This window comes from Eumetopias jubatus, unplaced genomic scaffold (genome assembly GCF_037043125.1).
Source record: "Eumetopias jubatus isolate StellerSeaLion01/CBP00866 unplaced genomic scaffold, mEumJub1_p1.0 scaffold_16, whole genome shotgun sequence".
In the NCBI taxonomy this organism is placed as follows: Eukaryota; Metazoa; Chordata; class Mammalia; order Carnivora; family Otariidae; genus Eumetopias; species Eumetopias jubatus.
Window position 1 is genome coordinate 23,830,818 of NW_028274822.1, and position 16,297 is coordinate 23,847,114.

General features: G+C 37.5%; 1 protein-coding gene across 2 annotated transcripts in view; it reads right to left on the bottom strand.

Moving 5' to 3' along the window:
- Positions 1 to 243: 243 nt before the first annotated feature.
- SMAD4 (SMAD family member 4) overlaps positions 244 to 16,297 on the bottom strand; it is a 56,815-nt gene continuing 40,761 nt past the window's right edge. Inside the window, exons 11-12 of one of the 2 annotated variants that reach the window (XM_028098143.2) lie at positions 8,333 to 8,471; positions 244 to 6,826 (exon numbers count right to left, since the gene is read on the bottom strand). In XM_028098143.2, the coding sequence (XP_027953944.1) occupies positions 6,615 to 6,826; positions 8,333 to 8,471 (351 nt within the window). In that variant the 3' untranslated portion in view covers positions 244 to 6,614. Of the gene's footprint in view, positions 6,827 to 8,332; positions 8,472 to 16,297 lie in introns of those variants that run through there. The other variant, XM_028098144.2, reaches the window with a different exon arrangement.

Genomic DNA, 16,297 nt, shown 5'->3' on the forward strand with positions numbered 1-16,297 from the left:
ATCCCTCAGCATCCACCCCTTCTCCATCCACCATCTCTCCACCCTGTCTCCTTTTAGAAATGAGAAAAGAAAGGGGACTGTTCTTCCATGGTCATATCTGAAATGTTGTATGTTCCATTTCAGTGGTCACAAAGCAATGAAGGAAACTGTTGTCCTCAAGTTTGAGAATTCTCTAAGTGATTAGGAACTCTTTCCAGATTCAAGACATCCACAAGCTTAAGAAAAAGAATGAGCACATAATGATTTAATTGGCTTTCTCTTTTAATCAAAAACATACTTTGTTACAGAGTTCTCAGGAAAGGTTCAACTATTTTTTAGCCACAGACTTCAACCAGGCAAAAGTATACAGAAAGCCACAGAGGAACTACCGGAGCTTTAGCTGACCAGTTTTCCCAAAAGCAGAAGCTAAGTGTGGCTCTTCTCTGGGTTTTGGCATAGCTACATTACTCTGATTTCAGGGGAGGAGACAGAGTTGGGAAATACCACCACCAAATCAGTCCCCAACCCCCCGTCACTTCCTCCAGATGGTTCTGCAGCCCACCAGGTTTGCATCATCTACAAGCATTCACACTGTTCCCTTAAGTCACATGTCCAAGGCATTGGCCAGAACCCCATACTTGAAGGAAGTTTCTCGACTCCCTGTTTATAGCCTTTTAACCAATCCAAGCCCGAGTCCTTCTAACAATGACAAGCAGCCATGGCAACAGCAGTTGGTTTCATTGTTTCCTCTCCAGCTAGCACAGAGCTGGCCTCTACCAGGACTCCCCAACCCCCCGACCCTTGACCCACTCCCAAGGAAGGCTCTCAAGGTCCTTGGAAAAACCACATTCATTAATTATACTTATCCAAGAATAGGCTGGAAAAGTACTCTGAAAGAACACTCCACCCAAAAGTCTTCTAATCAAAATGGACCTAAAAAGAGCCAAGAATAGAGGGAATGATCATCCACTGGTATTGTTTTCTTCTATCGTATGAACCACTTTAATTAACTGATGCGATTCAGAGGAATTTCCCTGTTTTGAACATAAAAGAGCTAAGAAACCAAAGACCAGAAGTAATGACCTCTAATATCATTAGGCATTTACAATAAGTTTTCATTTTAGTCAAGAAAAAATATTACCAGCACACAGCACTTAAGAGGACGGTGTCAAACACATACCAACCCAAAAGATGGAATGCCATGCATGACTCAAAAAAAGCCTTAAGAAACCTTTAATAGAGATGATGGGAAAATAAAATGAAGGTTTTTCCCCTCCTCTCAGGTTTTTTGTTTAAGTATTTATTGCAGCCCCCAAGGTGGTGCTAGGCCTTTGGTTAAATTTAAGTCTCAAGGACATATTATGTAACTTCTTGTCCATAGGAGAATAGTAATAAAATATCAAGCCTAATCTCATTTGAATAACGTGGAAATAAGTAAAAAGCCCCCTCAAACAGCAGAGCAAAAGTAAGGAAGAAATCAAAACCTGCTGCAAGGTAGGCAAGGTCACTTAAATTTCAGAGCTGGAAGAACACATCTAATCCAACTCCCTCATTTTACAGATGAGGCAACTGAGGCCCAGAGAAGGTAAATTACCTGCCCAAGGTCACACATCAGATTAGTGGCAGAGTGCAAGCCAGAGCGTACCTGGTGCCAGACCAGAGCCACTAGTTTCAGGTTGAACAAGAACACGGGCTCTGAGAGCTGAGAAAACTATCCACATCAACAGAGAGAAATGATTGTCTTCACCTCGGTCCTTCCTATGAGAGAGAGAGAGAGGGAGAGAGGAAGGAGAGAGGAAGGAGAGAGGGAGGAAGGAAGGAAGGAAGGATGGATGGATTGCGGTTCTTTCATTCATTCAAGTCTGATGTTAAAATCCCTGAAAACATCAGCAATTACTTTAGCTATTCCTTGGGGCAGGATATCAGACCCTCAATTCTCATAAAGGCACCTATAGGTCAAAAACATCTGTAGAGGAGGAAGGCCAGAAGATAGGGCTCAAAAGGGGATACCCAAACCAACAAAACAACCTTCCCAAGTTTATTTTTTGTTGTTGTTCGGCTTTTTTGCTGGTATCCTCTAGGCAACGGTACTGCTCTGACTACTGATGCTAATTTAGTGAGTCTTGTGACCCCAGTTTTTGAATGAGCAGCATGGAGGTGGAAGCAACAAAACTTCAAAATCTTTCAAAGGGGGAAAATATGAGTCTGATCCACTTCTCCATACCTCAATTACCTGGAACTCAGCAAAGAATCAGGAAACATTCTAAGCAAACTGATGTCAGACACCAAATCACTGAAGGCCTTCTCGGTACTTCACAGGAAAGTTTCTTGGGACCTTTCCTAGTTTCTCCTTGTGTTTTAAAGGTAGTTCTGGTAAGTCTAGTTACCTGGTTTTATTGCCCAAGCAGTTGGAAAAATGAATCAGAAAGGAAGGAAGAAACTCCGAAGGTTAGGTACAACACACGAAGGGGTCAGAAGGGGAGAATACTGGAGGGTATGTGTGTAAAAAAAAGTAAACGCTCAAAACCGTATGAGTCTACGACCATTTAGTTTATCAAGGCAAAACCTTAGCAGCCCCGAACATCTACAAAGACAGATAGGGACAAAAGAAATATGCCTAGTACGTTCTTGGATATACATATTAAATAACTCCATCAAAAAAAAATGGCTAAAATAAAAAAGGTTTACTGCTTAAATAAGGCAAGTTTGGATAATGCAGAAAATTCCATTCCACAGTGACAGCAGGTAAACAAGATAAACAGCCCAGCAGCACTGGGACAGGTACTAGGGACAAGACCGAGCCAAGGATGCTTCCATGAATGCAACCACTAACCTTATACATCCTTCCTGATGTATCTTAGGAGGAATTACCTAGTTGTCAGAAAAAAAAAAAAAAAAAGGAAAGGCTTGCACAAAAGATTCTCAGAGCCTATCTTCTATAATCTTTGCAAAGAAGAATTAGGCAACTATTTACAGATAGCTATCTGCAACAAGATGAGGTCTGCCTTTAGAAAGAAAAAAAAAAAGCATTTCCTTCCCTCTAACCCCTTCTCACAGAGTTACTGTAAAGATCAAGTGAAACAGTGTAATAAAGAGCTTTGAAAACTGAAAAGAAAGAAAGCATTTCTTCATGTTATTGTTGTCTGCTAGTCTTAGCTCAGCCCCATCTACTAAAAGTTGTTAGGTGATTTTACAGGTAATTGCTTTCATATACTCATTTACCTCAGTAACCTAAAATTCATCTTCCCAATCTGCTATCGTTAAATAAAATGCCAGTAAAACGACGTAATGATGAAGGGAGCAAACTATAGAAAACCATCAACAAAAAGGATTCTGCCCTACTCAGAATAAACTGCTTCTTCCAAAAGGCTCTGAACTAATCTAATTTTGCATAATAGCTAGTAACTATTGACTAGTTACCACCAAACCAGGAATAGAAATATTTCACCTCCATAGATGCGTAAGGAGCACCATGGGAAAATGTAAAATTTCCCTTCTCCAGATGGGCACAGTCAAAAAGATAACTGCAATAAACTTTTAAAGTAAGATGTCTATCATCTGGAAGACAGAGCATTTTATTTTGCCTTCAAAATTTCTATTACAAATATCCCCCTCTACACCACACCCTTTCCCACAAAAATGAATTTTTAACTTTGAAATACAATACAGCTAATATGTCTTCAGTTTACATGGATAATTTGAGTATGGTAATCCTTAAGCTAACCACCCAGCCTGTAAACCTACAATGATTACAGGAGGAATGGGATAGGAGACCTATTTAGTGGGTAGGTTGATACAAATGAGCCGTGCTTCTAGAAAAACAAGGTTATATGGCAGTGATTTATTATCATTATCTTTGTATACCAGGGGTAGCATATTATAAAAAATGAGATAGGCTATATCCCATAAAACAACCTACTCCCTGGAAAATAAAGGCAACACCATTAAGGATTCCCTTTGATAACGCACTGAAAGGCACTGGACCAAAGTGGAATGGCCTCATACTGGATTATAAAGGTACTTGGTTCAACTCTCACTCAGCTTTCAATGAAATTCAACATTTTGAGATATGAAATAGCTGGAGAAAATCTACCCAAAACCATATCCTCATAATAATCAGATTCTGAGAACTGCAGAAACTATCCTACCCTAAAGTAGCCATAAAATTTTAAACCTAGTGATTTGAGTCTTACTCATCAAAGATGACTACCTCTAAGAAATGGAAATACTGTTTAACAACTAAGCTCCTCAAAAATAACTGACATTAACATACTAGGTGTGTTCTCAAAAGCATGTGACTGAATCTAGGTACAAATATAAAGTAATTAATAACTAGAAGTACTCCTATGTACTGGTAGTAACATTATGGCTCTTAGCAGAAAGAAACCAAGACAGGTGGCTTGGCTTCAAAGACAGACTTCTTAGCAAATATTTTCCACATACTTTCCCCAGATGATTAAACATGAAAACCTTTTCCTTAAAGGAGAAAAGGAGGCAATGGATGATATCATAGCATGCTAATGATCCTAATCAAATAATCTGAATTTTTTAAATCTCTCCCTTCACTCCTATTCTTCATTCGCAGTAAAATAGACCTAAAGTCAGCAATTTCTAGAGAATGAAGATATTTAAAAAAAAAAAAAACTGCCAATAAAACTTAAATCACCATTTATAGATTAAAATTAGGTCTTTAACAAAAGTATCTGTAAGTACTCAAGAGTTCAAATGAGCCAGTAGAGAAATTATTTTAAAACAAAATTATTTTAAAACAAAAGACATGTAGCTCAGATCAAGATCTATGTTTACATCACAGCAATAAGCAAACTCAGTGGTTTCCAGAATGGTCTTACGAGGAAGACGTTCTGAGCAAGGACACAGACGACTTACCCATTTAAGTCAACAGAAGGATGACTATTATGCATAGTGTTTCTCAGATCTCAAACTTGTAACACACCTTAAAGAATCAATACACTTACGAAGGCCCTCCAAGCAAAAAGTAAAAGGATCTGAAAGATAACCCTTGGTTTTATTTCACACTATTTATCCTGTAGACAACCTATTTATCTTGTAGACAATCAGGCCTATTTTGCTACAGTAAAATAAAAGCTAAAAAAAACCCAAAAACAAAAAACAACAACAATCAACTCTACACTGGATACAGAATGTCCACGGGGAAGTCCTGGCAGAGTGTGAGGGAAACCAAAGCTGCCGGATAGTACGGGCTGCTGCCTGTCATTTAGAAGGTGTCTTGCTTCTGAGGTTGAACTCAAAAGTGCAAAAGAAAAAACTTTTTTAAAAATCAAACCTAGAATTCAACTTTGTACGTTGAGATTCGGTTTTATTTATGCTACTAGCTAAGTAAAAAGCATACATATTGTGTCTGTGGTACAGTCAATACATTTGCAACTTTTCTACGTAAATTCTCTATACAAAGTCACTGCCAACTGATATGATCATTGATGGCAAAGGGCTTAGAATAACCAAAAGGTATAAAAAAGTTTGCAGTCTTGCCCCAAGATACAAAAACTGAATTTTAAACAATGTCATAACATACATGATTTAAACAGTATACGAAAAAAAAGTCACACATCAAATCAAGTACAAAAATACCCAAACTACCTATTATGAACTGTAATGTTTCCATTATTCTGCACAGTATTTAACATAGAATTTAGCAGTTTCCAAAATACTCACTTAGTTTAAGCATTGCCACCTTTGTAGAACAGTGAGATATTAAATGGAGTGACACTGCTTTTAGTGTTTTTTAAAAATACAAAAACTTTCCTTATGAATTCATGAAGGAAAGAAATTCCTCTTCTAGGCTTCTTAGTGACCAACCTTGTGCCTAGAAATATAGAATACATCTACTGTATAACAGGGCAAAAGAATATTTCTTGATAAATAGTTATCCAACAGGGATAACAAATGTGAATTTTAAATGGTTTTTCTTTGTGGGGTTAATTGTAAGGAATTCTCAATATACACACAGATTAGTGTTTTGCCTTGGCAAAAATAAAATTGAAGTTGCAAGACCATCTGAATTGAAATCATCTTCACTAGTTTAACTTGCAAAAAAATATTTTGGATAAAAGGTTATAATACATTAACTATCTTATTTTTTAAACACAGAGTGAAGTTGCTCTTGGTAAAATTAACTCACCCACATGGCACAATATTTGGAGTAAAGTATGTTCAACAATAACAACTCGCACACAAAATAACCTAGGTGAATTAACTTTGAGAACTTCTCTCCTTTAAAATCAGCAATATTGAATTTATTCTGTAGAATAACACATGTATCAATGTTCTGCATATAAAAGTCTCTAAGACATTTTAAAGGGCTAAATTTTCCAGCACTGGAATGATTCCTTCATACATAACTGGTGAGGATTTAATAAGAATGTGTTTTTCCTGATCTTCAAGCTCTGAGCCATGCCTGAAAAGTTCTAAGTAGGAAAAAAAAATTGTTTTAATCCAGTTTCTGTCTGCTAGGAGCAAGGCAGCAAACACACTTTTCAACCCTTTATGAAAAGATAAAGCAGAACAAAAGTGAAATATATCTTCAGATTATAAACAGGATTGTATTTCGTAGTCCACCATCCTGACAATGTTAAGGGCCCCGACAGTGAAAGACCTCAGTCTAAAGGCTGTGGGTCAGCAATAGGCATGGTGTGAAGCACTTCATCTAAGAGCTGGAGGGCCCGGTGTAAGTGAATCTCGATCCAGCAAGGCGTTTCTTTGATGCTCTGTCTTGGGTAATCCGGTCCCCAGCCTTTCACGAAACTCATCCTGAGTATGCACAAGCGACGTAGGTCATCAACGCCAATGCCGGCAGCTGCTGACAAACCTAACAGAGAGGATTTGGAAGACGTCAGAGGGACAGGCTGGTATCTTCCATCCTCCCTACACCTTATTAATAAAGTGACCAGCTTTCTTTACTTCATGCTCCCCAGCATATAACTTCTCTGTCAAAGTGCCAAGAAGTACGTGTAGATCTACACTTTCGGACCGAAAACTTTTGGTTAAGACAATTCACATTCCACATGAGTCTTCTAGCTACCAGCAATTATAAAGTAAGTTACCACAATCCACCAACACCCCACCTATGTTTCTCTTTAGAAGGAGAGGTGAAGGGTAAAAAAAAAACAACTTGTTTTTAAGAGGTAGCACATGTCCACAGGTTGGTTCTAAGAACCTTACTGTCTGTCTGAACAGCCTCGTTCAAAATAAGACCTAACAGTGAGACAGTTAATAGTCCTGGTTCCACTAAGAATTCTTGGATGACCCAAAGGATGTCTGTCTCTCAGTTTCACAATGTCACAGAGACACCGTGCAATTACTCAATGGGGGCAGTAGTTAAGAATGAGAAATTTAATAACAGTTCTGGATTCTTTAGTAAAAGCATGTTTATAACATCAAAACTAGCAAATTAATGGTTTAGATGCTCAAATTTTTTTAAAAAGTCAAATTCTCTAAATTAAAAAGTCAAATTCTCTAAATGAATATGTCTTATCTACCTCTACACTGTAAACTCCTGAACATAAGTCACAAAGGAGATTCTGCAGCTAATTTTCCAGTCAGAACATACAGTCATATAGTCAATCTCCACTCATCAATATCACAGTGAATCTAATGGGAGGAGTCTGCATGTGCTGTAGAGAAACCTGCAGGGCCACTGCAGTTTTCTTAGCCAGTGTGATTTGCTTACCACACTGAAGAGGTTAAGAACAGGGGTTGAATGAATCACTAGTTATGCCTTCAGACGTGGAAGATGGGTGCCACGTGTTTCCATCATAAAAGTCTATAGTCAGGAGTTTAACTCTGCAGTAAAAAATTCCCCATCAGTGTGAAACCTGGCACACAGTTCAATTTTACCCTAAAATTAAAAAAAAGTCTACAAGTTATCAAAATACCACCCTCACTTAGTTTTCTCTCCATGCTTAGCATACTTAAAAACTTGGAGAGATACCTAATTCTGAAATTGAAATATGCTTTCCTTCTAGAATAAAGCCAAGCATGTCAGTGATTACAACCCACCCTTGCTGGTGAGGCAAGAATTAAAAGCATCAACAACAACAAAAAAAAACCAGGAGATTGATCAATATAATCTAACAATAACCCCCTTTCTCCTTTATCCCATATTCCCTTTTTGATACAAAAAGAATGAAAACAGGGTCCTAGACAAAGGGCAACTATTATAGAACAGTTTTTTGAAGTTCAAAAATGTTATTATCCCAGTAAAAAAAAAAAAGTTTAGTTTTCTATTATTGCCTAAAGTAACTAATCAACTGAGTGAATCAAGATAAAATGCCAACTATTACACTTTACAACAAAAAGCCAAAAACATACTTACTGATAGCTGGAGCTATTCCACCTACTGATCCGGGGCCGGGGATGTTTCCAGCCACGGCTGCTGCCTGAGCGGCGGCAGCAGCCTGCGCCGTGGCCGCCTGCTGCTGCATCTGACGGTGACACTGACGCAAGTCAAAGACCTTGAAACAAACAGTGGAAGTTCAAGGCTAGGAGTCCATCAGAAATGATGCCCCCACACATCAAAAACCAATGCACAATTTATTTAAAACTCATAGCTCCATGTAGCTCTAAGAAAATAATTAATTTAAAAATTTAAGTTTTTATGGAGATTCTAACCAGTGTTAAGAGAAGGGGACTAGAGCTCAGCAGGAGGCACATTTCACTATCAAGAGAGTTCTGGGTGCCACACGCCTCTACAGCCTTTATCTAGTTCAGTGTGGTCAGTCATTGTCCCCGTGAAAAACCCCCACCCTTTCATAACCGAATTGCTGAGAGTGCTCTTTAGGCTGAACTGATGGTCTTGGTCACATGCCAACTTCTTTATCATTCTAGCTATTTGGAGGACTGTAGTAAGTGGCACTGTCACTATTTAAGAAAGCATCTATATTTTTTAGAGATGTATACTTTAGTACATAGGAGCAAAATAACATGATTATCTAGGACTTGTTTTAAAATACATAAATAGGGGCACCTGGGTGGCTCAGTCAGTTAAATGTCCAACTCTTGGTTTCTGCTCAGGTCATGATCTCAGGGTCCTGAGATCAAGCCCCACGGTGGGCTCCACGCTCAGCGTGGAGTCTGCCTGTCCCTCTCCCTCTGCTCTTCCCCAGACCCCCACCCCAGCTCTCTCTGCTCTCTCTCTCTAATAAGTAAAAAAAAATTTTTAAATACTTAAGAAATAAAGAAAAAAGGATAGATCAAATATAAAATCTTAACTACTGAATCACGGTGATGGGTGTACAGGACTTCATTAAACTAGTTTCTCTACTTTTCTGTATATTGAAAAATGCTTATAATTTTAAAAAGTTTAGCTTTGGATCATATCACTAATATCTACTAATTACATGGGCTAACCTCTCTGGAGCCTCAATTTTCTTATCTATAAAATGGGAATGCTAAGAGTACATGCTTTTCACAGAGTTGTGGCAAACTCAGCATAATATACAGTAAGCTGTCAATAAATGTTAATCTAATATTTTGGTTTTGGCCTCCCCTGAACCATTTACCTTTCAGGACAAGTTAAGGAGTTTTTAAGTAATTTCAGGGTTGTTTACCAGCCACACCAAGGGCTGGTATACTGAGGAAGGGATTGCAACTTTTATCTTTATCCTCATGAAAGTACTGACATGCTCTTTAAGTAAGCAACAAGTTATGAATATCATCTTTTTTCTAGGAAAAAAACAACTTCCTAAAATAATGTATTTGCTTATATTTGCTTTTTTAAAATAGCACTGAAAGGGGTTTCTGGGTGGCATAGTCAGTTAAGTGTCTAACTCTTGCTTTCGGCTTAGGCTGTGATCTTGGGGTCATGAGATGGAGCCCCGTGTCAGGTTCCGTGCTCACTGAGGAGTCTGCTTGAGATTCTCTCTCTCCCTCTGCCTCTCACACTCATGCTCTCTGTCTCTAAATAAATAAATAAATAAATAAATAAATCTCTTTTAAAAAGCACTGAAAGACTAACAAGCAGAGTGGTCATCTACAGAAGCCGTAGGAAAGGAAACAAGGTCAGAGTAGAAACAGGCTACTCAATACAAACTTTTTATATTATTTTAACTTCTGAACCATGTGACTATATTCCTTATCCAGAGAGTACATTAAATTTTTAAAAATCCTCTTAGTATGCACAAAACCCAGTATGAGCAAGCGTAATTATCCTTGACCAAAAAAAAAAGAAAAAGAAAAAAATCAAAGAATGTATAATATACTTTATCAGATAAACAAGATATGGAACCCAAACCACTAATTTTCAGATGCCTTAAAAGAGAAATTCTGATTGTCTTTAATCATGATATTTGGTATTAAGAAGTAAGAACAAAGAACTATCCTAAGTTGCAAATTATATTCCTATTTACTTATTTCTCTATTCAATGCTGATCTTCTAGCATCAATGAAGGACAAAACTTAAACTATTTCATTCTCTGAAGAGGTATAAATTTGTCAAATATATAGGAATTACCCAGCCAAATTATAGTTCTAAAAGACTGCAGGATAGAAAGCATGAGAGTCAGGTCTGAAAATCAGAAATCTCACAATGCCCAGAACAGGAACCACTATTTTTTCAAGATTTCCCAAGAGTCCATTAGATTCTGAACTTTTCCGCTGGGCTATGACGTTTCAGAAGGCATTACCCAGCACGGCACAAAGCAGGAACTCAAATATTTGAAAAGCCAAACAGTTCTACAACCACTTTTTTTTTTTTTAAAGAAGGAATTAATAAACCTTCTATTTTAGAGCAGTTTTAGGTTCATCTAAAACTAAGCAGAAAGTAAAGAGTTCTCTGTCCCCACTCAAGAACAACATCCCCTGGCACAGTGATACATTTGTTCTAATTGATGAACCCACACAATCATCACCCAAGGTCATAGTTTACATTAGGTTTTACTCTTGATTTTATATATCAATATATATATATATATTTTATATATATCCAACACCGTAGTACGATAAAGAGTAGTGTCAATGCCCTAAAAATCCTCTGTGCTCTGCTTATTTACCCTTCCCTCCTTATCCCTGGGAACCACTGATATTACTGTCTTCATAGTTTTGCCTTTCCCAGAATGTCATGTAGTTGAAATCATACAGTATGTAGTCTTTTCAGATTGGCTTCTTTCACTTAGTGATATGCTTATAAATGTCTTGTATGTCTTTTCATGGTTTGGTAGCTCATCTTCTTGGTGCTGAACAATATTCCATCACGTGGATGTATCATAGTTTATTTACCCATTCACCTACTCAAGAACATCCTGGTTGTTTACAAGTTTTGGTTATTATTGGCAATTAAAGCTGCTATAAACATCCCTGTGCAGGTTTCTGTGTGGACATAAGTTTTTAATTTATTTGGGTAAATACCAAGGAGTGTGAATTTTGGGTGATATGGTAAGAGTATGTTTAACTATGTAAGAACTACCAACTGTCTTCCAAAGTGGCTGTACCACTATGCATTCCCACCAACAATAAATGCAACTTCCTGTTGCTCCACATCCTTGCCAGCATTTGGGCTGTCGGTGTTAGACTGGCCATTCTACTTGGTATATAATGGTATGTCATTGTTTTAATTTGCAATTCTCTAACAACATATGATGTCCAACATCTTTTCATATGCTTACTTGCTATCTGTATTTTCTTCAGTGAGGTATCTCTTCAGGTCTTTTGCATTTTTTAAATCAGACTGTTCTCTTATTGCTGAATTTTAAAAGTTTCCTATATTTTAGATACCAATCCTTTATCAGGTATGTTTTTTGCAAATATTTTCTCCCAGTCTGTGACTTACAGTTTTCTTGACAGCCTCTCACAGTTTTTAATTTTAATGAAGTGCAGCCTATCAACTGTTTCTCATGGACTGTACCCTTGGTATCATACCTAAAGTCACTGCCCCACCCAAGGAGATCTAGGTTTTCTCCAATGTTCTCTTCTAGGAGTTTTGTAGTTTTGTGTTTTACATTTAAGTCTTTACAACCACTTAAAAAAACTGTTTTAAGCATCACTAACCAAGTATGGTACGTATACAATCTTACTACCTGGAAACAGGGAATATACCTTACTTATAAACTCCAAGGTTTCAAATATGTTCTCAACATACTCCCACTCCCCACCATGAATCATTAAAAATAACCAATAGATCTTCACACATAGATTCCTTACAATGTTGTAAACAATCACAATTATGAATGTCCTAGCCTAAATCTAGACCAACACCAGCCACACATTATTATAGGTAGCCACAAAAATGAAATTTTAAAATATTATGACTTTTATCTGCAGATGCAGAGATGATTCATTAAGCACCTCAGCAAATCCTTCCACAGATTATTTATGTAATTAAAGCACTCAAACCAGAAAATTTATGATTACTGGCTATACTGCTAAGTAAAACCTGGGTCGCCTCTCTACTCTACACTGTATCTGATCCATTAAACCATAATAGATTTTATCTGTTATACTGGATGGCAAAATGAAGGCTATCATTGAAATGCAATCATCTTCCTTGCAGAATCTGACTGAGTTGTTAGTAAAAACAAAGGAACCAAAGGTTTAAATATCCTTTTGGGCTCAGATCAAAGTTATTTATTTATTTGACTGATTGTTAAAGATTTTATTTATTTATTTGAGGGGGGGCCAGAGGGAGAGGGACAAGTAGATTCTGCACTGAGCACAAAGCCCAACGTGGGGCTCGATCCCAGGACTCTGGGATCATGACCTGAGCTGAAGGCAGACACTTAACTAAGCCACCCAGGCACTTCCCAAAAGATATTTCTGATCACCATTCCTGACTTAATCACTTTATTTAAGCATGTTTCCTATGGTTACTCTCATATAAGTTTATTACAAACCTATTACTTAATACAGGTGAGTCTTATAAAGCTCAATGTGAACATCTTCAGGATACTGTCTTTCAACCAGGAGTCAAAATTTTGGCATTTTTCATATATAAGGCTTAATTACAATACTCTCAGTTTAAATCAACACCAAGAACTAGTAACCCAGAAAGAGAAACAGATAACTGTGTTGGTATACTGGGCATTTGAACATAAGACTGCATTAAGAATTTGCTAAGTTACTAGACCTGGAGATAAGAATCACAATATATGGTAATTGAGAATCAATTTAAGCTGGGATTATAATAACCTTCAACCTAGCCTACCTGTGGTTTGGAAGCATCCCCTAACGGGCGCCTGGGTGGCTCAGTTGGTTAAGCGACTGCCTTCGGCTCAGGTCATGATCCTGGAGTCCCGGGATCAAGTCCCGCATCAGGCTCCCTGCTCAGCAGGGAGTCTGCTTCTCCCTCTGACCTTCCTCTCTCTCATGCTCTCTACCATTCTCTCTCTCTCTCTAATAAAAAAAAAAAAAAAGCATCCCCTAACATATATGTGTTCAAAAACAAACCTGACTCGACAGCATCAGAGAACTGCAAACCAAAAACCAGCAAATGAAATCAAAATCAAAAACCTCACACCCACTAGGATGGCTAACATCAAAAAGACAGATAATAACAAGTGTTGATGAGACTATAGAGAAACTGAAACCTTCCCACACTGCTGATCAGAATGTAAAATGGTTAAGCCACTTTGGAAAACAGTTTGGCAGTCCCTCAAAATGCTACAAAGTTACCTTAAAATCTAGCAATTCCACTCCTAGGTATATCCAAGAGAAATGAAGACATACATTCACATAAAACTTGTACACACTAATGTTCATAGTAGTATTATTCATAGAATAGCCAAAACGTGGAAACTCATCTATCAACTGATGAATGGATTAGCACACAAGATGTGGTATATGGAGTATTACTCAGCCATAAAAAAGAATGAAGTACAGATATACGCTGTATGGATGGAGCTTGAAAACCTTCTGCCTAGTGAAAGACATCATGTAAGACCACACTATACGAGTTCATTTATACAAAATCTGCATAGGCAAATCTGTAGAGAGAAAAAGTAGATGAGTGGTTGTCTAGTGCTGAGGGAAATGGGGGGCACTGAGGAATGACAGCTAAAGTGTACACGGTTCCTTTCTAGAGGGATAAAATGCTTGAAAATTGATCGTGATGATGGTTGCATAACTGTGAATATATTTTAAAAAATCACTGAATTGTACAGTTTAAATGGGAGAATTACGTGGTATATGAATTATATCTCTATCTCAATGAAGCTGTTAAAACTCTGACTGCCCAGTAGTAAGCACCACAAAACAAAACAGATCTTACTTTTGAAAGCAGAACAGTAAGGCCACTTAGAATTCAAACATTTGCTTCATGTAAAGCTTGTAAAATGCCATTTCATTACATCAGATTTTCATGAATGTCAGAGGACTACAATGTCATGAAAGATTAAGGGAAAAAAATCAACATCTTAGAAGAAACCCCCCCCCCCACAATTTAGTTCTAGCTTCTTGGTTTATAAAATAAAAGAATGTGTCTCCGAACCTTGGTTTTCTTCATTTTAATTAAAAGGAGAAAAATGTGCTTGTGTGTGCATGTTTAGGGGGCTAGGGGGAGGTGTATTCCCAATGTGTGGGCACTCCTTTCAGAGGTTTGTGTTATCTGAATATAATTCACCCCAGTAATATTATCTCTGGTGGGAATACGACAATTTAAACAGCACTATACAAATCCCTTAGTTACTACTGCCTAAAAAATTCACAAATGAAGAAAATGCCAATGGTTAAGACTTAGTGTATACTTGCATCTCTTTTTTTCTGGCTAGTAAGAGTCTTCTGAAACAATAATATGCTTGGTAAACAGAAATAATTCTTTTTAAACCTTAAACAGTTATTATGACAAAAATGGGATGTTGGTTTTTACTCCACTAAAATGTCCTAAAAGATAGGGGCGCCTGGGTGGCTCAGATGGTTAAGCATCTGCCTTCGGCTCAGGTCATGATCCCAGGGTCCTGGGATCAAGTCTCGCATCGGGCTCCCTGCTCAGCAGGAAGCCTGCTTCTCCCTCTGCCTCTCTCTGTCTCTTATGAATAAATAAAATCTTAAAAAAAAAAAAAAGTGTAAAAAAAAAGTCCCAAAAGGTAATTATTGTTCATGGCAAAAGCCTGAGATTACCATAAAAATTTATCCATGACAGTGTTTTAGCAAGTGATGATATGTCTCATACCTCAGGGGCTTCTTAAGAGCCATCTGTACCAAAATAGAGATGTTACATTTATTTGAAAAATCCTAAAAATTACTTTAATTATACAAGATTCCACATTTTTAAAAAAAGATTTTATTTATTTATTCGACAGAGAGAGACACAGCGAGAGAGGGAACACAAACAGGGGGAGTGGGAGAGGGAGAAGCAGGCTTCCCGCTGAGCATGGAGCTCGATGCAGGGCTTGATCCCAGGACCCTGGGATCATGACCTGAGCCAAAGGCAGACACTTAATGACTGAGCCACCCAGGCGCCCCAAGATTCCACATTTTTTAAGCTCAAACGTTTTAAATATGACCCTACATTGAATAATTCATAACTCCCATCTGACACATAGTATATATAATCAACACCATAGTTCTTTATCCATTCACTGCAAATTACACAAGTAATCCAGAGATTTCCAAGTCAAGATGGATGAGTAGGTATGTATGAACAGCTTCTCTCTCTGCTATGAGCACAAAGGACAGAACTATTACAAGTATATATCCTTGAAGCCAACAGTAAAATTCACATGGAAATACAAAGAGCAGTCAATAGCCAAAACAATGCTGAGGCAGGACCAAGTTGGAAAACTCACATTTACCAATTTCAAACCTTACCACAAAGCTTCAGTAATCTAGTCAGAGTAGTATTGTCATAAGGAGTCATTCAGATCAATGAAATAGAATTGATAGCACAGAAGTAAAAGTAACGTTTACATTCAAGGTCAAATGAATTTCAACAAAGGTGTCAAGATAATTGATAAGGGAAAGAACAGTTTTCAACAAATGGTTGCCAGGACAAGTGGATGTTGTCATTCAAAAGAACAAAGCTGGATCCCTTCCTTACACCATATACACAAATTAACTCAAAATGGAGCACAGACCTAAATTAAAGAACTAAAACTATAAAACACTTAGAAGAAAACATGAGTAAATCTTCATGACCTTGGATTAGGCAATGGTTTCTTAGATAAGACACCAAAAGCAAAAGCAACCAAAGAATAGATAAGTTGCACCACATCAAAATTAAAAATTTTTGTGTTGCAAATCATATCATCAAGAAAGTGAAATGAAGGACAAGCCAAAGAAAGGAATATGCACAAATCATGTATCTTACCCAAAATATATAAAGAACTCTTACAACTCAATAATAAAATGACAA